Source organism: Notolepis coatsorum (genome assembly GCF_963971535.1).
Source record: "Notolepis coatsorum genome assembly, chromosome: 14".
Lineage (NCBI taxonomy): Eukaryota > Metazoa > Chordata > Actinopteri > Aulopiformes > Paralepididae > Notolepis > Notolepis coatsorum.
This window is the reverse complement of record NC_140178.1, coordinates 2,321,767-2,347,792: the sequence shown is the minus strand read 5'-3', so window position 1 is coordinate 2,347,792 and position 26,026 is coordinate 2,321,767. Positions and strand designations below refer to the sequence as shown.

At 46.4% G+C, this 26,026-nt stretch overlaps 1 protein-coding gene across 1 annotated transcript in view; it reads left to right on the top strand.

The window, feature by feature from the left end:
• The window catches only part of baiap3 (BAI1 associated protein 3), a gene marked incomplete at both ends in the record, with an annotated part of 168,250 nt that overhangs the window by 92,923 nt on the left and 49,301 nt on the right, over positions 1 to 26,026 (top strand). The window contains 6 exons of the mRNA XM_084328312.1: positions 5,234 to 5,293; positions 7,985 to 8,051; positions 11,114 to 11,327; positions 12,040 to 12,084; positions 18,938 to 19,015; positions 25,271 to 25,376. Of these exons, the coding sequence (XP_084184438.1) occupies positions 5,234 to 5,293; positions 7,985 to 8,051; positions 11,114 to 11,327; positions 12,040 to 12,084; positions 18,938 to 19,015; positions 25,271 to 25,376 (570 nt within the window). The remainder of the gene's footprint in view (positions 1 to 5,233; positions 5,294 to 7,984; positions 8,052 to 11,113; positions 11,328 to 12,039; positions 12,085 to 18,937; positions 19,016 to 25,270; positions 25,377 to 26,026) is intronic.

The window sequence follows — 26,026 nt, the reverse complement described above, 5'->3', positions numbered from 1 at the left end:
TTTCTCTTCCTCCTCCCAGGTGTTTGATATGGTTTCTCTTCCTCCTCCCAGGTGTTTGATATGGTTTCTCTTCCTCCTCCCAGGTGTTTGATATGGTTTCTCTTCCTCCTCCCAGGTGTTTGATATGGTTTCTCTTCCTCCTCCTCCAGGTGTTTGATATGGTTTCTCTTCCTCCTCCTCCAGGTGTTTGATATGGTTTCTCTTCCTCCTCCCAGGTGTTTGATATGGTTTCTCTTCCTCCTCCTCCAGGTGTTTGATATGGTTTCTCTTCCTCCTCCCAGGTGTTTGATATGGTTTCTCTTCCTCCTCCTCCAGGTGTTTGATATGGTTTCTCTTCCTCCTCCCAGGTGTTTGATATGGTTTCTCTTCCTCCCAGGTGTTTGATATGGTTTCTCTTCCTCCTCCCAGGTGTTTGATATGGTTTCTCTTCCTCCCAGGTGTTTGATATGGTTTCTCTTCCTCCTCCCAGGTGTTTGATATGGTTTCTCTTCCTCCTCCCAGGTGTTTGATATGGTTTCTCTTCCTCCTCCCAGGTGTTTGATATGGTTTCTCTTCCTCCCAGGTGTTTGATATGGTTTCTCTTCCTCCCAGGTGTTTGATATGGTTTCTCTTCCTCCTCCCAGGTGTTTGATATGGTTTCTCTTCCTCCCAGGTGTTTGATATGGTTTCTCTTCCTCCTCCAGGTGTTTGATATGGTTTCTCTTCCTCCTCCCAGGTGTTTGATATGGTTTCTCTTCCTCCTCCCAGGTGTTTGATATGGTTTCTCTTCCTCCTCCAGGTGTTTGATATGGTTTCTCTTCCTCCTCCCAGGTGTTTGATATGGTTTCTCTTCCTCCTCCCAGGTGTTTGATATGGTTTCTCTTCCTCCCAGGTGTTTGATATGGTTTCTCTTCCTCCTCCCAGGTGTTTGATATGGTTTCTCTTCCTCCCAGGTGTTTGATATGGTTTCTCTTCTTCCTCCCAGGTGTTTGATATGGTTTCTCTTCCTCCTCCCAGGTGTTTGATATGGTTTCTCTTCCTCCTCCCAGGTGTTTGATATGGTTTCTCTTCCTCCTCCCAGGTGTTTGATATGGTTTCTCTTCCTCCTCCCAGGTGTTTGATATGGTTTCTCTTCCTCCTCCCAGGTGTTTGATATGGTTTCTCTTCCTCCTCCCAGGTGTTTGATATGGTTTCTCTTCCTCCCAGGTGTTTGATATGGTTTCTCTTCTTCCTCCCAGGTGTTTGATATGGTTTCTCTTCCTCCTCCCAGGTGTTTGATATGGTTTCTCTTCCTCCCAGGTGTTTGATATGGTTTCTCTTCTTCCTCCCAGGTGTTTGATATGGTTTCTCTTCCTCCTCCCAGGTGTTTGATATGGTTTCTCTTCCTCCTCCCAGGTGTTTGATATGGTTTCTCTTCCTCCTCCCAGGTGTTTGATATGGTTTCTCTTCCTCCTCCCAGGTGTTTGATATGGTTTCTCTTCCTCCTCCCAGGTGTTTGATATGGTTTCTCTTCCTCCTCCCAGGTGTTTGATATGGTTTCTCTTCCTCCCAGGTGTTTGATATGGTTTCTCTTCCTCCTCCCAGGTGTTTGATATGGTTTCTCTTCCTCCTCCCAGGTGTTTGATATGGTTTCTCTTCCTCCTCCCAGGTGTTTGATATGGTTTCTCTTCCTCCTCCCAGGTGTTTGATATGGTTTCTCTTCCTCCTCCCAGGTGTTTGATATGGTTTCTCTTCCTCCTCCCAGGTGTTTGATATGGTTTCTCTTCCTCCTCCCAGGTGTTTGATATGGTTTCTCTTCCTCCTCCAGGTGTTTGATATGGTTTCTCTTCCTCCTCCCAGGTGTTTGATATGGTTTCTCTTCCTCCTCCAGGTGTTTGATATGGTTTCTCTTCTTCCTCCCAGGTGTTTGATATGGTTTCTCTTCCTCCTCCAGGTGTTTGATATGGTTTCTCTTCCTCCTCCAGGTGTTTGATATGGTTTCTCTTCCTCCTCCCAGGTGTTTGATATGGTTTCTCTTCCTCCTCCAGGTGTTTGATATGGTTTCTCTTCCTCCTCCCAGGTGTTTGATATGGTTTCTCTTCCTCCTCCAGGTGTTTGATATGGTTTCTCTTCCTCCTCCCAGGTGTTTGATATGGTTTCTCTTCCTCCTCCCAGGTGTTTGATATGGTTTCTCTTCCTCCTCCCAGGTGTTTGATATGGTTTCTCTTCCTCCTCCCAGGTGTTTGATATGGTTTCTCTTCCTCCTCCCAGGTGTTTGATATGGTTTCTCTTCCTCCTCCAGGTGTTTGATATGGTTTCTCTTCTTCCTCCCAGGTGTTTGATATGGTTTCTCTTCCTCCTCCCAGGTGTTTGATATGGTTTCTCTCCCCCCCCCCCCCAGGTGTTTGATACGGTTTCTCTTCCTCCTCCCAGGTGTTTGATATGGTTTCTCTTCTTCCTCCCAGGTGTTTGATATGGTTTCTCTTCCTCCTCCAGGTGTTTGATATGGTTTCTCTTCCTCCTCCCAGGTGTTTGATATGGTTTCTCTTCCTCCTCCCAGGTGTTTGATATGGTTTCTCTTCCTCCTCCAGGTGTTTGATATGGTTTCTCTTCCTCCTCCCAGGTGTTTGATATGGTTTCTCTTCCTCCTCCAGGTGTTTGATATGGTTTCTCTTCCTCCTCCCAGGTGTTTGATATGGTTTCTCTTCCTCCTCCAGGTGTTTGATATGGTTTCTCTTCCTCCTCCCAGGTGTTTGATATGGTTTCTCTTCCTCCTCCCAGGTGTTTGATATGGTTTCTCTTCCTCCTCCCAGGTGTTTGATATGGTTTCTCTTCCTCCTCCAGGTGTTTGATATGGTTTCTCTTCCTCCTCCCAGGTGTTTGATATGGTTTCTCTTCCTCCCAGGTGTTTGATATGGTTTCTCTTCCTCCTCCCAGGTGTTTGATATGGTTTCTCTTCCTCCTCCAGGTGTTTGATATGGTTTCTCTTCCTCCTCCCAGGTGTTTGATATGGTTTCTCTTCCTCCTCCCAGGTGTTTGATATGGTTTCTCTTCCTCCTCCCAGGTGTTTGATATGGTTTCTCTTCCTCCTCCCAGGTGTTTGATATGGTTTCTCTTCCTCCTCCAGGTGTTTGATATGGTTTCTCTTCCTCCTCCCAGGTGTTTGATATGGTTTCTCTTCCTCCTCCCAGGTGTTTGATATGGTTTCTCTTCCTCCTCCAGGTGTTTGATATGGTTTCTCTTCCTCCTCCCAGGTGTTTGATATGGTTTCTCTTCCTCCTCCCAGGTGTTTGATATGGTTTCTCTTCCTCCAGGTGTTTGATATGGTTTCTCTTCCTCCTCCCAGGTGTTTGATATGGTTTCTCTTCCTCCTCCAGGTGTTTGATATGGTTTCTCTTCCTCCCAGGTGTTTGATATGGTTTCTCTTCCTCCTCCAGGTGTTTGATATGGTTTCTCTTCCTCCTCCAGGTGTTTGATATGGTTTCTCTTCCTCCTCCCAGGTGTTTGATATGGTTTCTCTTCCTCCTCCCAGGTGTTTGATATGGTTTCTCTTCCTCCTCCCAGGTGTTTGATATGGTTTCTCTTCCTCCTCCCAGGTGTTTGATATGGTTTCTCTTCCTCCTCCCAGGTGTTTGATATGGTTTCTCTTCCTCCTCCCAGGTGTTTGATATGGTTTCTCTTCCTCCTCCCAGGTGTTTGATATGGTTTCTCTTCTTCCTCCCAGGTGTTTGATATGGTTTCTCTTCCTCCCAGGTGTTTGATATGGTTTCTCTTCCTCCTCCCAGGTGTTTGATATGGTTTCTCTTCCTCCTCCCAGGTGTTTGATATGGTTTCTCTTCCTCCTCCCAGGTGTTTGATATGGTTTCTCTTCCTCCTCCAGGTGTTTGATATGGTTTCTCTTCCTCCTCCCAGGTGTTTGATATGGTTTCTCTTCCTCCTCCCAGGTGTTTGATATGGTTTCTCTTCCTCCTCCAGGTGTTTGATATGGTTTCTCTTCCTCCTCCCAGGTGTTTGATATGGTTTCTCTTCCTCCTCCAGGTGTTTGATATGGTTTCTCTTCCTCCTCCAGGTGTTTGATATGGTTTCTCTTCCTCCCAGGTGTTTGATATGGTTTCTCTTCTTCCTCCCAGGTGTTTGATATGGTTTCTCTTCCTCCTCCCAGGTGTTTGATATGGTTTCTCTTCCTCCTCCCAGGTGTTTGATATGGTTTCTCTTCTTCCTCCCAGGTGTTTGATATGGTTTCTCTTCCTCCTCCCAGGTGTTTGATATGGTTTCTCTTCTTCCTCCCAGGTGTTTGATATGGTTTCTCTTCCTCCTCCAGGTGTTTGATATGGTTTCTCTTCCTCCTCCCAGGTGTTTGATATGGTTTCTCTTCCTCCTCCAGGTGTTTGATATGGTTTCTCTTCTTCCTCCCAGGTGTTTGATATGGTTTCTCTTCCTCCTCCCAGGTGTTTGATATGGTTTCTCTTCCTCCTCCCAGGTGTTTGATATGGTTTCTCTTCCTCCTCCAGGTGTTTGATATGGTTTCTCTTCCTCCTCCCAGGTGTTTGATATGGTTTCTCTTCCTCCTCCCAGGTGTTTGATATGGTTTCTCTTCCTCCTCCAGGTGTTTGATATGGTTTCTCTTCCTCCTCCCAGGTGTTTGATATGGTTTCTCTTCCTCCTCCAGGTGTTTGATATGGTTTCTCTTCCTCCAGGTGTTTGATATGGTTTCTCTTCCTCCTCCAGGTGTTTGATATGGTTTCTCTTCCTCCTCCCAGGTGTTTGATATGGTTTCTCTTCCTCCTCCAGGTGTTTGATATGGTTTCTCTTCCTCCCCAGGTGTTTGATATGGTTTCTCTTCCTCCTCCCAGGTGTTTGATATGGTTTCTCTTCCTCCTCCCAGGTGTTTGATATGGTTTCTCTTCCTCCTCCCAGGTGTTTGATATGGTTTCTCTTCCTCCTCCTCCAGGTGTTTGATATGGTTTCTCTTCCTCCTCCAGGTGTTTGATATGGTTTCTCTTCCTCCTCCAGGTGTTTGATATGGTTTCTCTTCCTCCTCCAGGTGTTTGATATGGTTTCTCTTCCTCCTCCAGGTGTTTGATATGGTTTCTCTTCCTCCTCCAGGTGTTTGATATGGTTTCTCTTCCTCCTCCAGGTGTTTGATATGGTTTCTCTTCCTCCTCCCAGGTGTTTGATATGGTTTCTCTCCCCCCCCCCCAGGTGTTTGATATGGTTTCTCTCCCCCCCCCCCCCCCAGGTGTTTGATATGGTTTCTCTCCCCCCCCCCCCCCAGGTGTTTGATATGGCCCAAGAGGAGCACGACGTCATCCTGCAGACGGTCCAGGAATCCAAGGTCAGATGCTTCGGTTAATATCTTCCTGTATTCACCTCCGCTCACCGCCCCAGCTGGGCGACTGTACACTGCACACACAAGGCCATGTAATACTGTTATGGCATGTTTTCCATAATCCTGGAGGCTACTCTAAATTACTCCCTTTTTTGTTTTTATTGTCCTGGAGTTGCTGGGTTTTTATTAGCTCTTCTGTGTTTTATGATTTGTGTTAAGTTGGTCGGGCTGTCACAGACTGTTCTCATGTTAGTGGGCTGTAATATACACACAGTGGCTACTGGATTAAATGCAAAGAGCTATGGATGGGTGGGTGGGCACATTCCCCCCTGTGTTTCAAACAGCTAGTCTCCAGGTATCTGTCCCCAGGGCTCTGTCCCCCCCTGTGTTTAGCCGTGCTGTGGCCTCGTCTCCACTAGCCAGGGTTTAGCCGTGCTGTGGCCTCGTCTCCACTAGCCAGGGTTTAGCCGTGCTGTGGCCTCGTCTCCACTAGCCAGGGTTTAGCCGTGCTGTGGCCTCGTCTCCACTAGCCAGGGTTTAGCTGTGGCCTCATCTCCACTAGCCAGGGTTTAGCTGTGCTGTGGCCTCGTCTCCACTAGCCAGGGTTTAGCTGTGCTGTGGCCTCGTCTCCACTAGCCAGGGTTTAGCTGTGGCCTCGTCTCCACTAGCCAGGGTTTAGCTGTGGCCTCATCTCCACTAGCCAGGGTTTAGCTGTGGCCTCATCTCCACTAGCCAGGGTTTAGCCGTGCTGTGGCCTCGTCTCCACTAGCCAGGGTTTAGCCGTGCTGTGGCCTCGTCTCCACTAGCCAGGGTTTAGCCGTGCTGTGGCCTCGTCTCCACTAGCCAGGGTTTAGCCGTGCTGTGGCCTCGTCTCCACTAGCCAGGGTTTAGCCGTGCTGTGGCCTCGTCTCCACTAGCCAGGGTTTAGCCGTGCTGTGGCCTCGTCTCCACTAGCCAGGGTTTAGCCGTGCTGTGGCCTCGTCTCCACTAGCCAGGGTTTAGCCGTGCTGTGGCCTCGTCTCCACTAGCCAGGGTTTAGCCGTGCTGTGGCCTCGTCTCCACTAGCCAGGGTTTAGCCGTGCTGTGGCCTTGTCTCCACTAGCCAGGGTTTAGCCGTGCTGTGGCCTCGTCTCCACTAGCCAGGGTTTAGCCGTGCTGTGGCCTCATCTCCACTAGCCAGGGTTTAGCCGTGCTGTGGCCTCATCTCCACTAGCCAGGGTTTAGCCGTGCTGTGGCCTCATCTCCACTAGCCAGGGTTTAGCCGTGCTGTGGCCTCATCTCCACTAGCCAGGGTTTAGCCGTGCTGTGGCCTCATCTCCACTAGCCAGGGTTTAGCTGTGCTGTGGCCTCGTCTCCACTAGCCAGGGTTTAGCCGTGCTGTGGCCTTGTCTCCACTAGCCAGGGTTTAGCCGTGCTGTGGCCTCGTCTCCACTAGCCAGGGTTTAGCTGTGCTGTGGCCTCATCTCCACTAGCCAGGGTTTAGCTGTGCTGTGGCCTCGTCTCTACTAGCCAGGGTTTAGCCGTGCTGTGGCCTCGTCTCCACTAGCCAGGGTTTAGCCGTGCTGTGGCCTCATCTCCACTAGCCAGGGTTTAGCCGTGCTGTGGCCTCATCTCCACTAGCCAGGGTTTAGCCGTGCTGTGGCCTCATCTCCACTAGCCAGGGTTTAGCCGTGCTGTGGCCTTGTCTCCACTAGCCAGGGTTTAGCCGTGCTGTGGCCTCATCTCCACTAGCCAGGGTTTAGCCGTGCTGTGGCCTCATCTCCACTAGCCAGGGTTTAGCCGTGCTGTGGCCTCATCTCCACTAGCCAGGGTTTAGCCGTGCTGTGGCCTTGCCTCCACTAGCCAGGGTTTAGCCGTGCATGATGTGGCCTCGTGTGGCACACAGTGAACCTTTGCCAGACCTGGCTGGACCCCGGCTGAGACAGACACCTTTCACAACCTGGCCAGACCCGGCTGGGACTGTTGTATCATCATGGCTTAGCTTGTGGACCACAGTAGGTGGTGTGCATTTTTAAAGGTTGCCTAGCAACCGTAGAGTTCTCTCCATGGAAACACAATGAGATGCAAACCCAACCATACCATAATATCAAACCTGCCCATGGCTACTAGCCCCAGCCGGGCTGAACATAGCTAATGGAGACGAGGCATTATATTCTGAACAATGTGGTACTTTATTATTTATCCCCCAAAGGAAATTCAAGATCCTATGATATTTGGCTGCACTTTTCCATATCGAATTCACCCCCCACTCTGCTTCTCTAAAGAGTGCCGTGCCCCCCTCTCCTCCGTGAGCAGAACCACGCGACGGCACTTTGTGTTTTCAGTCCGGTGTCGTACGGCGCGGCAGCCGAGAGAGAGACTCAGCCACCTGGAGGAACCTTTAGTTTCAGCCGCGCCCGCCTCCCTGCGAGGCCGTGAGCCCAGGAGTGTTTCTCCGCTCAGTCCAGCGTCCGTCCACCCTGCTGACTCACAGAGGCCCTCCATTAACCTCTTTGCGGGGGGAAAAATAACCGCGATTGATTATTCCACCTCGCTCTCCGCTCTCACTCGACGGCTGATATATTTACTGCACCGTTATGAAGGTGCAACGGGCGACGGGTCTGAAGAAACTTTCAAGGTTTAATTTTGATTCGCGGCGTTCTTTTATCCTTTTTATCTTATTGTTTATTGACTCGACCGTGTCGTTTGTCTTCGCAGCGGCCCAGTTTCTCCCTGAGAGTGTCGGTGATGAAAGGAAAGAATCTCATGGCCAAGGATGCAAATGGTATGAACTCACTCCCCTCCTCTAATGGAAACGGTGGATATGAATATTATACCCAGTTATGTGAGTTAGTGCGCACGGCTTCAACGTTAGCTTTGGCTCCTGAACACACGTCGTACACCTACAGTACCAGCCAGCCAGCCAATCATAATACAATGATCGAACATTTTTATATAACCCACACACTCAAGGGTATATTTATGTATATTGCCACATATCCGCACACTATCTGGTTCAGCAGGCTGCAGCTTTCGAGCTGTATTCGTGTGTCGAGATATATTCATATGCATTGTTATACATTGTTGTTATAGTGTTTCGCTTCAAAGCTAGCGCTATGGGTAACTGGTGCAGCGAAGTTAAAGAGTTTAGTTGAGTAGAGTTTAGTCAAATCCCAGTCTGGAGACATCATTCATCAAAATGGCTCGGTGCGCCAGCAGCGCCTGTTCCTCCGACGACCCTGGGAGGATCCAGTCCTGTACAGTAGGTGATACTGTACTCTGATGCTCAGACAATGAGCAGGCTCTTGTTCCAGCAGCTTGGAGCAGGTTTTGAGGAGCCAGGGAACAGAATTCTGGTGGATTTTAATGCCTATAGCCCTGGAAGGAGAAAGGTAAATGTTGCCTGCGGCTGGTGGTACATGGCTACGTTACTTTGGAACCAGGATACAGCGGCAAGTATCACGTTGTTCCCTTGATCTTCGCCTGTCAAAGTCTGCGGATGACGAGTCCTGCTCGCCACATGCTTTCCCTCTGTGGGTAGAAGCCGGCTGAGAGTGTGTCACCGCCACCACAGCAGGGAGGCTCCTCGGTGTCACCGTCACCACAGCAGAGAGTGTGTCACCGTCACCACAGCAGAGAGTGTGTCAGCGCCACCACAGCAGCGGCGCAGGGAGGCTCCTCGGTGTGTCTGGTGCATCAAAGCAGCCAAGTGTAACGCAGGACTCTCGTCTGCAGTGACGCCTTGGGACCGTCTTGACAGGTGTCATCTGCAGAGCTGTGCTGGGCCCGGTCCAGACAGAGAGAGGAGACAGCGGCGGTCCTGACTCTGCAGAGCTGTGCTGGGCGCGGTCCAGACAGAGAGAGGACACAGCGACAGTCCTGACTCTGCAGAGCTGTGCTGGGCCCGGTCCAGACAGAGAGAGGGCACAGCGGTCCTGACTCTGCAGAGCTGTGCTGGGCCCGGTCCAGACAGAGAGAGGAGACAGCGGTCCTCCTGACTCTGCAGAGCTGTGCTGGGCCCGGTCCAGACAGAGAGAGAGAGGACACAGCGGCGGTCCTGACTCTGCAGAGCTGTGCTGGGCCCGGTCCAGACAGAGAGAGGAGACCGCGGTCCTGACTCTGCAGAGCTGTGCTGGGCCCTCATCATTTTATTTGGTTCACTGTTTTTAATTGCGGTCTGTTGTTGTTGTCATTTATTTCAGATTTTTGTTTTGTATATGTTATGCTGTAGTGTAAAGCACCCTGTGCATTCGTGCTGTGAAGGGTGCTATATGAATAAAGATCATTCATTCATTCATTCATTGGACTAGCCACTAGTCGCTACTAGCCACTAACACTGACGAAGGGGCTTTTGCTCCAAAACATGTTTGCTCCAGGCTGCGATTAAAACTTTTTGAATCTGAGAGTGCTGGTCCGGCTTCCTGCTTTCTTCTATTTAATCTTCGGGATTTCAGGACCCAGTGTCAGATATTGAGAGCGCGGTCTATCTTGACCTTCATTCATTGTACTTGTGAAAATGCCGATACATTGAATCTAATCTAAACATGCTGGTTTGCTTAACAATAAATAATCCGATAGTTTGAGGATAGGTGGCAATATACTGTACTGTATATATCATTGTGTGTGTGTGGATTATGTTACATGTGCTGGCTACTTATTGTATACGAGTGGCTGGCTGGTAGGTAGACTTTTGTTCAGGATCCTATGGCTGTTAGGGATTACCCATAATGCTTAGCTTTGAAGCGAAGCACTAATGATAGTTTACTACTTGTTCTATGCGACGGAACGACGGCCCATTTAAGAAAGCCAGGCTTCCATTCTCATTTCACAAATGTGAATAACATATACATAAATTTTTTTTAGCAATGGAGCACAAAAACACAATTTTAAAACATTATTTATATATTTTCTTTCATTTAATTTCCATAATGTTCACATAAATAGCCCCACATGCGGCAACAAAGAAACCATTTTATAAAATGATTAAAATTTTATTTCAACGCTTTATTTAAACTCGTAAGACACGGAGGTTACCCTCATTTACAGTGACGATATATAAATTAGTACTACTGAGTAATAGTGCTAATCACATTGTAGTATTAATATGTACAGTGATACAGGTATAAAGACACTATGGTAGTAAGTCATACTGGCCAGCAGTGTAACTAGTAAGAGTAGGTAAGAGATATGTACAGATATAGATATAGTATTAATATGTACAGTGATACAGGTATAAAGACACTATGGTAGTAAGTCGTACTGGCCAGCAGTGTAACTAGTAAGAGTAGGTAAGAGATATGTACAGATATAGATATAGTATTAATATGTACAGTGATACAGGTATAAAGACACTATGGTAGTAAGTCATACTGGCCAGCAGTGTAACTAGTAAGAGTAGGTAAGAGATATGTACAGATATAGATATAGTATTAATATGTACAGTGATACAGGTATAAAGACACTATGGTCCAAAAGCTTTCCTTTCTTGCACAAAATGAGTTCCCTTCTATCACTAACATTATTGTTTAATAATTTTTGGTTGGAAAAATGATTAATTGCGAATATGTTCATGTTGAGCTATATAGATTGTGGATGAATAAGCACAGAAAGGTACACCGTGCCAATGTTAACGCTTTATTAGTTTTAAACGAGACGATTTAGAAATGGTTAATGGGGGAAACACATTGCGTTGGACAGAGAGGCTGGAACACGGAAAAAACGGCAATGACGTCACCACTACGCCACCCTATTGTAGCACGTGTTGAGGGGGGCGGGACATTGGGGTGTGTGGGCGGGGCATACTAACCTATCCTGCGTGTGTCTCCTCCTCCGATTGGCCGGGGCCAGGGTACAGCGACCCCTACTGCATGCTGGGCCTGCTGCTGGGCCAGAGTCCCCGGGAGCCCGAGGACAGGAAGGAGCGCAGGTTCAGCTTCAGGAAGCGCAAGGAGAAGCTGGAGAAGCGCTCGAGCACCAAGGAGGTGCTGCCCGCTCGGTGCATCCAGGTGACGGAGGTCAAGCCCGAGACCCTCAACCCCGTCTGGGACGAGCACTTTGTCTTGTAAGAAGCACGCCCATTCAGACTGTACACGGGCTGGTGATAACACTACATTAAGGACTCATTACCTATTAGATAAGTATTACAAGCTTATTACAAGGACATTAAGTTAGTAAGACTCAATAAATGTGTTTATTGTGTGTAATGCTATTATAAACACTTATAAGAAACTCATAAGGCTTATGTTAACATTCTTAGCAGTCTATACATTGTATAAGTGTTAATAGGTGCTTATAAATGTGTTATAAGATGATTATTAACAGTATTGTGTGTTAAGACTATATTAAGGACTTATTACCTGTTAGATAAAGCTTATTACAAGGACCTTATTAATATACAGTGTTACCACGTTTTCAGATACATGGCAACGGTGAATCGGCAAATTAATAGCGGCCACATTAAAGGTAGAATCTCTAACGCCGTCAAACGGCGACCTCTAGAGCCCCGTGTTGCTACTGCACGCTGTCTACATGTGTGTCGAGGTCTGACGTGTGGATCGGAGGTGAGCGGGGGACTCTGGCGCTCTGGAGAGGAAGGATAAACGGCACTGGACTGATGGCCGCGATGCCGATGGTGCTGTGATTACATGGCCGTGAAACAGGAGCGAGCGGAGTGGCACTAATCAAGGACGCACGTTGTTGTCAACCGTGGTTCAGAGCCGACCGACGCAGGTGTCGGTTTAATTCGTTGGGCTTTTTTATCTTTTTGTTCACAGTGAAATAGACGACGTCCAGAATGATCTCCTGCATCTCGACATATGGTGAGATTATATTGCAATAGTATACCTTCAAATGTTCCTTAACCCTTTCACTGGCACACGACAGCCGGTTAACCCTTTCACTGTGACAATACAGAAGGTTAGCCCTTTTACTATCACACAACCGACGGCGATGCTCCATCATTAGCATCATTAGCTCCGCGGGTTAACCTTGTCGTGTGGCAGTGAAAGGGTTAAATACACATGGGTTCCGATGTGTCACGGATGAGAAGTGTTTGGTGGAACAGGCGTCACGCTTGTGTGCAGCCCGTTCTCGCTTAGAATATGGAAATAAAGTAGTTATCCACCACATAACAATATACATATAGCCATACATAATATTTATTTACTGTATTCACATTTTCTGATGAGCGCATCTTGAACAATCTCCCCACTTGACTTTCACATGAGACACAAGTGGAAGACAGAAACATTTTAACATACTCTAAGCCAAGGTAAGGTCTACAAAACATTCTGTTTAATCATCTTCCCTTTATTAATTTGCTCAGGTTTTCTCTACACATGATCTCAAGGTACTGAGTGGAGCTCAGTGGCAGTTTTTGGTCATTTAGCACGGTGTTATTCACTGTCAAAGATGCAAAAGAAAAATCATAATTTATATTCTCCTTTGTTTCATCACAATTTACTCAAGCCTAGTAACAGACGCAATATTTCGGACACTGGGAATACATTCCCTGAGGTCCACAGATGTCCCTAGATACCAATAACATGCAAATGGACCTTGTAGAAGTGGAGCGATCTTTCATTTACTTAGGTATGTATTTTTAGGCGGATTTTCAGAAAATAGGGCTCCGGGCTCAAGAGGTTAAGAAGGACAAGGACCCAAGCGGCTGTGGTAGCTACAGACCCCTAAGTCTCCTCGGTGCCGACCTCAAAATATTTGCCAAAGTCCTGGCCCCTCGTCTACATACATGACGGTGCTAGTACACTGTGATCAAACCGGCTTTATTCAGAAGATTATTACACGTAATCGATACTAGTAAAGACGATCCAGCCACAATCCTGTCTTTGGATGCCTGCCCTCGATAGACTGGAATGGTCATATCTATGGACGGTACTGGAGGCTATGGGACTCGGAAAGACGTTTATTCATATGATTAAAGTGCTTCACGCCACCCCATCAGCAATGAAATCTGCTCCCCTCTCTTCCCGGTCTCTAGGTCTTCTAGGAAGGGTTGTCCTTTGAGTCCCGGACTTTTTGTGTTTTTTTTTCTTCTTTAAATTCAGTTCATTTGGAACAACAAACGACCGCGAATCAAAAGAACCACCACTCGGCGTGGGAAAAGGGACAGGAATCTAGCAATCCCTGATTTTAAATTATATTTCTGGTCCTTTTCACTAAGACCCCTGATTAACAGGTTTGATCCCGAAATTGCTGTGTTGTGGCGCGCCTTCGAGGAAGCAGCAGTTATATATAAGATATAATATACTCCAACACCCCGATAACTAAATGTCAATTACAATTAGGTCCTATCATCTCCCATGTGATTCAAACATGGCGTAACGCACAGAGGTCTTATACTATCCAGTGCCCATAGCACCTCGACTCTCCAATATTTCATAACCAACAATTACTTGTTGGGCATAAACCCATTAACACCCCTCAGTGGGAAAGGAAGGGAGTCCACACGCTGGGGGATGTTTATGATAAAACCGGCCTTCGCACATTTCAAGACCTAAGAGATGTTTATGACCTTCCCGGCGCATCCTTTTACTTTGTTAGCTACTGTAGGGGTGGCGCTCAGGGCGCATGGGGTCCCGTGGGCGCATCCACACCCTTTGTTAGCTAGGGGTGGCAATCAGGGCGCATGGGGTCCCGTGGGGGCGCATCCACACCCTTTGTTAGCTAGGGGTGGCGATCAGGGCGCATGGGGTCCCGTGGGCGCATCCACACCCTTTGTTAGCTAGGGGTGGCGATCAGGGCGCATGGGGTCCCGTGGGCGCATCCTTTTACTTTGTTAGCTAGGGGTGGCGATCAGGGCGCATGGGGTCCCGTGGGGGCGCATCCACACCCTTTGTTAGCTAGGGGTGGCGATCAGGGCGCATGGGGTCCCGTGGGCGCATCCACACCCTTTGTTAGCTAGGGGTGGCGATCAGGGCGCATGGGGTCCCGTGGGCGCATCCTTTTACTTTGTTAGCTAGGGGTGGCGCTCAGGGCGCATGGGGTCCCGTGGGGGCGGCGCTCAGGGCGCATGGGGTCCCGTGGGGGTGGCGCTCAGGGCGCATGGGGTCCCGTGGGGGTGGCGCTCAGGGCGCATGGGGTCCCGTGGGGGTGGCGCTCAGGGCGCATGGGGTCCCGTGGGGGTGGCGCTCAGGGCGCATGGGGTCCCGTGGGGGTGGCGCTCAGGGCGCATGGGGTCCCGTGGGGGTGGCGCTCAGGGCGCATGGGGTCCCGTGGGGGTGGCGCTCAGGGCGCATGGGGTCCCGTGGGGGTGGCGCTCAGGGTGCATGGGGTCCCGTGGGCTCATCCACACCCTTTGTTAGACTCATCGGAGACAGACCAACCTCAAGGGGCTTTGTTTCAGATTTCTATACACTCGTACTCAAGTCCACAGACAAGAACCTCCCATTAGATCATTAGTTTGGCCAGAGGACATTACAGAACTGGACCCTGAGTTTGATTGGGGTGATGTCTGGACTAACATCACACTGGCTTCCCGTGACACTAATCACCAACAAGTACATTTAATTATATTCATAGAACATGTCTCACACCTAGGAGACTGTGTGTGATGGGTCTGGTGGCTGACGCCCGGTGCACCCTGTCTGCTCTGGGGTTTTTTATGAATAGCATGTCAAAGATCAGATAATTGTTTATATTGTCCAAAATAGAGCTTCTCATGCAAACACGTCACTGGTTTGTAAACGAAAACGAAAACGAACGAACTAAAACAAAAACGCAAATAAAAGAACGAACTAAAACGAAACCGCAAAAAAACGAACGAAAAAAAACAAAAACGCAAAAAGACGAACGAACTAAAACGAAAACGAACAAAAAAATAACACAAAAAAAAGAACGCAAAAAATACGCAAAAAAAGAACGCAAAAAATAGTGAAAAAAATCGAAGAAAAAAAAAGAACAAAAAAAAACCAAAGGAAAAAAAAGAACGCAAAAAAATTTACTAACTAAAACGAAAACGCAAAAAAAAGAACGAAAAAAAAAAAAAAACTAAAACAAAAACACAAAAAAACGAACGAACTAAAACGAAAATGCAAAAAAAAAAACGCAAAAAAAAAGAAACGAAGTAAAACGAAAACGCAAACGGAAAACGAACTAAAACGAAAATGCAAAAAAAAAAACGCAAAAAAAAGAATGAAGTAAAACGAAAACGCAAACGGAAAACGCAAAAAGAACAATAAAAAAAACGAACGAAAAAAAATAAGCGAAAAAATGAACTAACTAAAACGAAAACGCAAAAAAAAGAAACGCAAAAAAACAAACGAAAACAGAAACGCAAAAAAAGAACGAACTAAAACGAAAACGCAAAAAAAAAACAAAAAAAAAGAACGAACTAAAACGAAAATGCAAAAAAAAAAACGCAAAAAAAAAGAACAAAAAAAAACCAAAGGAAAAAAAAGAACGCAAAAAAATGTACTAACTAAAACGAAAACGCAAAAAAAAGAACGCAAAAAAAAAAAAACTAAAACAAAAACACAAAAAAACGAACGAACTAAAACGAAAATGCAAAAAAAAAAACGCAAAAAAAAAGAAACGAAGTAAAACGAAAACGCAAACGGAAAACGAACTAAAACGAAAATGCAAAAAAAAAAACGCAAAAAAAAGAATGAAGTAAAACGAAAACGCAAACGGAAAACGCAAAAAGAACAATAAAAAAAACGAACGAAAAAAAATAAGCGAAAAAATGAACTAACTAAAACGAAAACGCAAAAAAAAGAAACGCAAAAAAACAAACGAAAACAGAAACGCAAAAAAAAGAACGAACTAAAACGAAAACGCAAAAAAAAAAACACAAAAAAAAGAACGAAGTAAAACGAAAACGCAAACGGAAAATGCAAAAAGAACGAAAAAAAAAGAAGCAAAAAAATTTATAAAAAATAAAATTAAACGCAAAAAAACGAACGAACTAAAACGAAATCGAACAAAAAAATTACGCAAAAAAATAACGCAACAAACAGGACAAAAGAAAGAAAGAAAGAAAAAAAAGAAAACGAAAACGCAAAAAAACGAACGAAAACAGAAACGCAAAAAAACGCAGCTACCTGACTCCTGGTGCAGCACCCTGTCTGCTCTGGGGCCCCTGGCAGCTACCTGACTCCTGGTGCAGCACCCTGTCTGCTCTGGGGCCCCTGGCAGCTACCTGACTCCTGGTGCAGCACCCTGTCTGCTCTGGGGCCCCTGGCAGCTACCTGACTCCCTCCTGGTGCAGCACCCTGTCTGCTCTGGGGCCCCTGGCAGCTACCTGACTCCTGGTGCAGCACCCTGTCTGCTCTGGGGCCCCTGGCAGCTACCTGACTCCTGGTGCAGCACCCTGTCTGCTCTGGGGCCCCTGGCAGCTACCTGACTCCCTCCTGGTGCAGCACCCTGTCTGCTCTGGGGCCCCTGGCAGCTACCTGACTCCTGGTGCAGCACCCTGTCTGCTCTGGGGCCCCTGGCAGCTACCTGACTCCCTCCTGGTGCAGCACCCTGTCTGCTCTGGGGCCCCTGGCAGCTACCTGACTCCTGGTGCAGCACCCTGTCTGCTCTGGGGCCCCTGGCAGCTACCTGACTCCTGGTGCAGCACCCTGTCTGCTCTGGGGCCCCTGGCAGCTACCTGACTCCTGGTGCAGCACCCTGTCTGCTCTGGGGCCCCTGGCAGCTACCTGACTCCCTCCTGGTGCAGCACCCTGTCTGCTCTGGGGCCCCTGGCAGCTACCTGACTCCCTCCTGGTGCAGCACCCTGTCTGCTCTGGGGCCCCTGGCAGCTACCTGACTCCTGGTGCAGCACCCTGTCTGCTCTGGGGCCCCTGGCAGCTACCTGACTCCCTCCTGGTGCAGCACCCTGTCTGCTCTGGGGCCCCTGGCAGCTACCTGACTCCTGGTGCAGCACCCTGTCTGCTCTGGGGCCCCTGGCAGCTACCTGACTCCTGGTGCAGCACCCTGTCTGCTCTGGGGCCCCTGGCAGCTACCTGACTCCCTCCTGGTGCAGCACCCTGTCTGCTCTGGGGCCCCTGGCAGCTACCTGACTCCTGGTGCAGCACCCTGTCTGCTCTGGGGCCCCTGGCAGCTACCTGACTCCCTCCTGGTGCAGCACCCTGTCTGCTCTGGGGCCCCTGGCAGCTACCTGACTCCCTCCTGGTGCAGCACCCTGTCTGCTCTGGGGCCCCTGGCAGCTACCTGACTCCCTCCTGGTGCAGCACCCTGTCTGCTCTGGGGCCCCTGGCAGCTACCTGACTCCCTCCTGGTGCAGCACCCTGTCTGCTCTGGGGCCCCTGGCAGCTACCTGACTCCCTCCTGGTGCAGCACCCTGTCTGCTCTGGGGCCCCTGGCAGCTACCTGCACATTTGGGGTATTTCCTGGTATTTTCTGGTATTTTCTGGTACTTTGGGCTATTTTAGGGTATTTTGGGGTATTTTCTGGTATCTTCTGGTACTTTGGGGTGATTAGTAGGACCCCACATGTGGGCTTTGACGCTCTTGGATGTAATGTATGTGGAGATCTCCGCTGCTCGGGGGGGGACTGGAGTTGGGGAATCAAACATTGAGTTGTGGGCCTCAGCGGCGGAGAAAGTAAAAGCCATGATCTAAAAGCCACGATCTAAAAGCCACGATCTAAAAGCCACGATCTAAAAGCCACGATCTAAAAGCCATGATCTAAAAGCCATGATCTAAAAGCCATGATCTAAAAGCCATGATCTAAAAGCCATGATCTAAAAGCCACGATCTAAAAGCCACGATCTAAAAGCCACGATCTAAAAGCCACGATCTAAAAGCCACGATCTAAAAGCCACGATCTAAAAGCCACGATCTAAAAGCCACGATCTAGCAATGAAGCGGGGTCGGGATGTTGGTCCTGAGGAGTCCTGGGGTGGGGGGGAGGGAGTGGGGGAAGAAATGTCTTTTGTAATGTCTGTGGTAATAATAATTGTATTTTTTATATTCTGTTTTTATTATTTATATGTATTGTCATTATTGTTATTATTATTATTATTGCCGTTATTGTCCTGTGTATGTAGCCGGTGTGATCTCGCTCCTCTGCATTGTGTTTCGATTCGACCCTAACCCTAAACTCACTCCCCAGAGGCGTCCAGACCCAGTGCTTAGAGGTCAGAGTTCACCTCTTGGTACAGAGGTCTGTGATGCCGCCCGCGACGCGGGACACCGGGGTTCAACTCCCACTCGGGGCGATCCCTTAACAGGGGTCGAATCGAAACACAATGCAGAGCGAGATCACACCGGCAACACGTGGTGCCGATAGACCCGGATGCCCTGGGTGGAGTGAGTTTAGGGGGGTGAGTGTAACAGAGGTACCGCATGTCTATCCACAGTCACGAGGGACTTGTATAGTGAAGTGACTGTGGACGTTAAGCGGTACTGCAGGTAAAACTCACTCGGGGCGATCCCTTAACAGGGGTTGAATCTGAAACACAACGCAGAGCAATACGACATCGGTTACATGTAGTCTTGTTTATAATGATTATTACGGTATTGTGTTGTGTCTTGTTTCATGTGTGAGAAAGAGAAATAAAATAAAAAATTTGATCTGAAATCACAGAGATGTTGCTAAATGTACAAGTTGATCAAAATACTGCATCCCTTGGCTGCATGCTCTATGTCACTTCGACGCCACAGGTGATGGTGATGGCATTGTGGGTAATAACCTCTGACCTGTCCTCAGGGACCATGACGACGATGTCTCGGTTGCTGAGGCCTGCAAGAAACTCAATGAAGTCAGTGGATTTCGAGGAATGGGCAGGTACTGTAAAACTCTATCATGTAATAATGCATTATTTATCACATATCCTCTCGTTTGTACGCAGTGTCGAGTACTGTAATACAGAGTACTGGGTTTTGTAATATAATATGATGAGATATGATTATCCTGAGGTGTTATCGTCCCACAGTGGTTGGACGTTGACAGACAAGCGTGCGGTTGGACAGTAGATTATGTGTTGATTTGTTTCTTCGTGCAGCTGGAAGGGCATTGCTTAGTTTTCTGAAAAACTCTATAAAGACTTATGTTTCTTAGCTCTATTGACGAGCTTTGTATGCATTACGTGTAGATATATTATACAAAGCTCTATAATGAACCGCTCCGGATATTGAGGATTAAGTCAAAACTGTAATTATTGCAGGTTCACATTGTGTTTTCGAAGGGATCAACAGAAATGAACCCTTTCACTGCCACACGACAGAAGGTTAACCCTTTACTATCACACAACCGACGGCGATGCTCCATCATTAGCATCATTAGCTCCGCATCCGCTGAAATACAGAATGAAATTAACCCTTCTCCCTCTGAAGTTTCAAAACAAATCCTCCAGTCGAGAAACGCTCAGTGCTGCCACCACTGGTCACCAATAGGATCTGCACCAACCCGCACTCCCTCTACCGAACACTTCTTCCTTCCCTGATGTATTTTTTTTCTTTTTGATCCACTTGTTCTCCTCCTGTTTTTCTGTGTTTCTCTCCTATCCCAATTTAGTCGTTGTGCCAATTCCCCCCCTCCCCTTCCTGGTCGTTGCTCGCATGTGCCCCCCACTGGCCGGTCTAGGGAGGGTTGATAGATACTATCGGATGTCCCCTCCAATACATGCAGAGTCAGCCAGCAGCCTCTTTTCACCTGCCAGCGCGGACTCTCGTTGGCAAGGTGTAACGTCTCCCTCCCTCGCTATGCAGGCGCCCTGACCGACCTGTAGGAGTCGCTGTTTTACAATGACCAGATTACCACCCTCACCGGCTTCCCTCCCGCTGACTCTGCCAATCGAGCCAGTATGACGGCCGGCCCAAGCCGGAGGCAACGCCGACAGCCGGATTCGATACCAGTGTCTCTCGCGTTGGTGACGAGCGCTTAGTCCGCTGCGCCACGCAGCCGCCTCTTCCCTCTTCCCTGATGTATTCTGAGGCCTTTTACTGATGATGCTTCCTGCTCCAGCCCTGCCCTCCATCGATGGGTTCATCTGACTCATAGTGCTGTTCTCTATGGTTCTCAACCGTTCCATGGTCTGTACAGTGGCGTCGTGTGTCGTGTGGTTAAAATGACAGAGGAGGCCAAGTCAGAATCCCCCCCCCCCACAACCTATGTTTTGATAATGCGTTAAACGGTGCTGTGTCAAAACCACTAACGTTACGTTCAGACAGTAGGCGCCGACGGTACGTGAAATAACAAGGCAGGAGACTAGAGCGTGTGTCAACAGACAGTCCACTGTGCAGCACAGCTATTGTAACCGAGGAATAGTCTGCCTATACTTTTACACTATAGTAATATAAAATCACGGGAGACTTGATAGATGATCATCAACAAAACAGGTTTTCCTTTATTTCTCTCCTCCTCCTCCTCCTCCTCCTCCTCCTCCTCCTCCTCCTCCTCCTCCTCCACTCCAAAAACACAACCACCGACTTCTCACAGGCGCGCAGACAAGCCACGTCTGACAGTGCATGCGATAGCAACTGAACATTTTTAAATATTTTAAAATAGAGCTGATGGCGGATCTATTCGAGGCGTGGGGGGGCGGCGCAGAGAGGGTCACAATTGTGTTGTGTAATAAACATCATAGTTTATTATTATATTATATTGTTGTATATGATTCTTGTTATTCTTATTCTTATTATACATAGTTAATGTAATAATCATTCTTTGCAGATCATGAATAGCCGTCTACTCTCTTTATTGAGCGAATGAGATCATTAAGAGAGTTCTTCCAGCTGTCGTAAAAAAAACAAAGACTTAACAACATGACATAATTCCACGGTGATAAAACTGTCAAGCGGTTTCAGTTCATCACTGGGCCAGTGTTGTTTTCCTGATTGCGTTGTTTTGTTCACTGCTGCAATGGATATTTGAAAATACCACGATCAAAATCTGTATCTTCCCTCCCTCTGCTTGAATCTGTGAGGCCTGAACATGCATGAAATGTCCCATTAAAAAAAACATTCAGAACGGGCGTTATGAATCGGTCTGTGAGCTATTTATAAACCATGTCAGTGTGAAGTGAATGAAAGAATTTGCTGAGACTTTTTAATATTCATCTTGTTGTTGTTGTTGTTATTATTATTGTTATCATTGTTTTTGTTATTGTTGTTTATTATTAGTATTATTGTTGTTGTTTTTGTTATTATTGCTGGTTGTTGTTATTATTGTTGTTTTTGTTATTAGTATTAGTGTTGTTTTTGTTGTTATTGTTGTTGTGTTTGTTATTGTTATTATCATTTTGTTATTGTTGTTTTTGTTATTGTTGTTTTTGTTGTTTTTGTTTTTGCTATTATTGTTGTTGTTGTTTTTGTTATTATTATTGTTATTCTCACACAGAAAGGACTATTGGTAGTAAATTGCTCATCTGAATTCTGAACATCACACAACACATGTACGTCTGAATACCAACACACGTGTAAGTCTGAATACCAACACACGTGTAAGTCTGAATACCAACACACGTGTTTGGTAAACCCAAGTCTAAACAGTTTTGCACACATTCATTCAGTTGGACGGTCATTAAGTAAATGAGCTTGAATATGAGCCCCAGTGGTGTCATTAGGGACATTGGATCCATTGTGTTAATTACAGCACCATGTAATGATGTAGATGAAAGAAGAGCAACACCTTGTCTCACAGGGGCTGATACCATTATCATCTCATTTGGGTTTTAATTACATTGCTTCAGTTCATTGAGTTTGGTGGTGAATCTGCATGTTGCTCTGATGCCCCTCTAGCTCATGGAATTAACTCCAACAGTCCTTATTAAAGCTTGAGATTATCCCCCCTGTTGAATGAATGAATGAATGATTGAAAACTTTATTTAACAGATTGCAGAATGGGGTACAATACAGTACGGCTCAATACACACAATTGTTAAGGGGATGCAGACCAGAGAAAGACTTTCGTCTTGTTTACATCGGGGTCCCCCATTTTCAATTCATAGTATTGACTTTGATCTCCAACCTTTGTCAGGTTGTACGTGTTTTAATTGATTATCTTTGCTTTTTGCGTCGTCTTGTTGTCTTATTGTTATTTTATATGCTGTGTGATTCTTAGCTTCTCTCTGTATGTACACTCGACGTGACTGTAAACGAGGGAAACCTCAGTCGCCTTTCTAGTTTAAATAAAGGCTTGAAATGAAAAATGAACACAGCGGAAAGATTCATGGCCCTCGATGACCTCACTGGTGGCCGTTATTCAAACTCATTTACTCCCAATAACTGTCCAAACTAACTAAATTAACATGTGCAAAACTGTTTAGAGCGTGTGGCCGTGTGTGAAATTATTTCATTTAATTTCAAATCTTTATTTAAACTCGAAAGGCAACTGAGGTTTCTCTCGTTTACAGTCACGTCGAGTGTACACACAGAGATAAGCAAAACATACAGAGTTAACACTATGGTCGCCAAAAACGCCTTAACACGTCATTCCCCGCCATGCTCATTCTGCCAAAGACGCCGTACCACGTCTTTGATATCAATATTTCAAAAATCTGTGATCGAAATCATATTTCTCCCCCGGAGACTTGAGATCTACTGTTGATCCCCTCTCAACTCTCCAACGGTTCAAGAGCGCCATCTGGTGGCCGATCGGCGGATCGCCCAGACAGGAAACAGGAAATGGAAGCTGGTGCTCATTCCAATTCGGTCCGATCACTCGATAATAGTCCCAGGACTCGAGCTAGACACAATAGATAGCAATCCGTTACCAATAACTTGATAAACAACATTATTTGGACGTATATACTATTATACAACCTGGAAATGGATCGCATATTTCTACATCCCATAATAGGAATATTTCTGCTCCACGCTCATCGCCCAACGGCCCGAGGAAGCTACGGTAAGATTCAGCGTTATTTTTTAACGTGTTCGATATAAACTGCTCTGATGATCATATCACCCACACTAGATGAATCATCTAACGTTGGCCACGGAATTATAAACGACCCCCCCCCCCCCCCCCCCCCCCCCATCCGGTCGACATCAGATGATAAGTAGTAACTTCTAGAAGCACGTCCATTTGAAATTTTTTATCTCGCGCCGATTGCTATCAAACTGTATACAATCATAAATATAATGCATTCAGGGCTATAAATCACTTTCTGGAGAAAGCTGCAGAAAACGATAAAAACATACTTATACTTTAGACCGTATTTTAGTATGAATATGTGAATGAAAAAGTATAACGTTGCTACACCCTGAACAATAGATACTTGATGTTGAATGGGCCATAGTAATGTCAATTTAGCAATACAATTTAAAAAGTTATATCCCTGCAAAGAAGGGGAACTTCTCCATAGACAAATAGAACTGGCGTGGGATGGTTTATTAAGAATATAAGCCTGGCGACCAAAGTGTTAAGCACAAAAAAGGTATATCAAATCACTCGGCATATACAATCATAACAATTAGACAAGTAAGGATAACAATCCATTAAAACATGTACAACTTGATTGACAAAGGTTGGAGATCAAGATTTTAAACTCTGCAACAGAGGGGAGAATCTCAAGATTTAAGGACTGTTCCATTCCATGAGCTAGAGGGGCATCATAGAGAAATGCAGATGTTCAGGGACCTTAAGGACCAGCCAGTCACTAGAACGAGTTCCATAGGTTCCAACATTCCATTCCAATAATGATGTAGTATAAGGAGGTAGCTTACCAATAATGATGTAGTATAAGGAGGTAGTTTACCAATAAGGATGTAGTATAAGGAGGTAGCTTACCAATAAGGATGTAGTATAAGGAGGTATCTTACCAATAATGATGTAGTATAAGGAGGTAGCTTACCAATAATGATGTAGTATAAGGAGGTAGCTTACCAATAATGATGTAGTATAAGGAGGTAGATTACCAATAATGATGTAGTATAAGGAGGTAGATTACCAATAATGATGTAGTATAAGGAGGTAGCTTACCAATAATGATGTAGTATAAGGAGGTAGTTTACCAATAATGATGTATAAGGAGGTAGCTTACCAATAATGATGTAGTATAAGGAGGTAGCTGACCAATAATGATGTGGTATAAGGAGGTAGCTTACCAATAATGATGTAGTATAAGGAGGTAGCTTACCAGTAATGATGTAGTATAAGGAGGTATCTTACCAATAATGATGTAGTATAAGGAGGTATCTTACCCATAACGATGTAGTATAAGGAGGTAGCTTACCAGTAATGATGTAGTATAAGGAGGTAGCTTACCAGTAATGATGTAGTATAAGGAGGTAGCTTACCAGTAATGATGTAGTATAAGGAGGTAGCTTACCAGTAATGATGTAGTATAAGGAGGTAACTTACCAATAATGATGTAGTATAAGGAGGCAGCTTACCAATAATGATGTAGTATAAGGAGGTAGATTACCAATAATGATGTAGTATAAGGAGGTAGTTTACCAATAATGATGTATAAGGAGGTAGCTTACCAATAACGATGTAGTATAAGGAGGTAGCTTACCAATAACGATGTAGTATAAGGAGGTAGCTTACCAATAACGATGTAGTATAAGGAGGTAGCTTACCAATAACGATGTAGTATAAGGAGGTAGCTTACCAATAACGATGTAGTATAAGGAGGTAGCTTACCAATAATGATGTAGTATAAGGAGGTATCTTACCAATAACGATGTAGTATAAGGAGGTAGCTTACCAATAACGATGTAGTATAAGGAGGTAGCTTACCAATAACGATGTAGTATAAGGAGGTATCTTACCAATAACGATGTAGTATAAGGAGGTAGCTTACCAGTAACGATGTAGTATAAGGAGGTAGCTTACCAATAACGATGTAGTATAACAAATACCAGTGTTTGTGGCGCCTCTCCGTCAGCGAGGACCAACCAACCTTCTCATAAAGGACACAGTGTGATCATGTGTGTGAATCTGCATTGTTTTAATGTCTGGGGGGTGAAGTGCCCCTCCCCCCACGTAGGTCTGGTAGACGAACACTGTGGCCCAGGAACACGGTCTGGGACCAAACCACGCCCGTCCAGGGGGTCATCTCTTTACGCCTGGTCCGTTGCTTTATCCCATCAGGTATTTTAAGCAGATAGCTAAGTCAGTGCGCGCCAACGGATCTGCGGCGTCGGGGTCCGAGGAGAACGCGGACGACTTCCTGGGGTGTCTGAACCTCCCCCTGAATGTGAGTCTTCAAAGAAGAGAATAAGACCTGCAGTAGCCACTGTGTCTAATTGCTGTGGGAAATGAATCACAAGTATTGCCCGAAATAGAATATCTGCACCACAGCAGGGTGTAAAGCTCATTACTGGTCATTTTCCTATTTCTTTGTCGTGGTATGTATTACCAGCCCCACAGGCTGCTGTTTGTTATAATCACTCGGGCTCCAAGCCCCCTCACCTTGTCCTCCTCACGCTGTGCTGCTTCATGTCATAACTCCAACCATCATGTCGGTACATTGGAGAACTCACACCTTATCTCACGCTGCTTACTCTCACACACACACACTGGGGCCGGGCGATTAGTTGACTTTCAATTTTCAATTACGATTTTGGCTAAACAGGATTTAATTGAGATGAAATTATGACCGTGCCGCACGCCCCGCATTAATCTCATTTTGACTTGTGTAAACACAGCGCACCCTTCCTTCACAGGGATGCGCTCCGCCCCTCCCCCTCTCTCAAGCCCAAATGGTAGTTTCAGCCGGTGTTGAGAGAGGGGGGAGGAGCCACGACACGTTTCTCCAGTTATTTTGAAACGTCTTAGGTGACTTGTAGAAGATGACAGGAAGGCAGCCTTTGGTAACTTGTAGAAGATGACAGGAAGGCAGCCTTT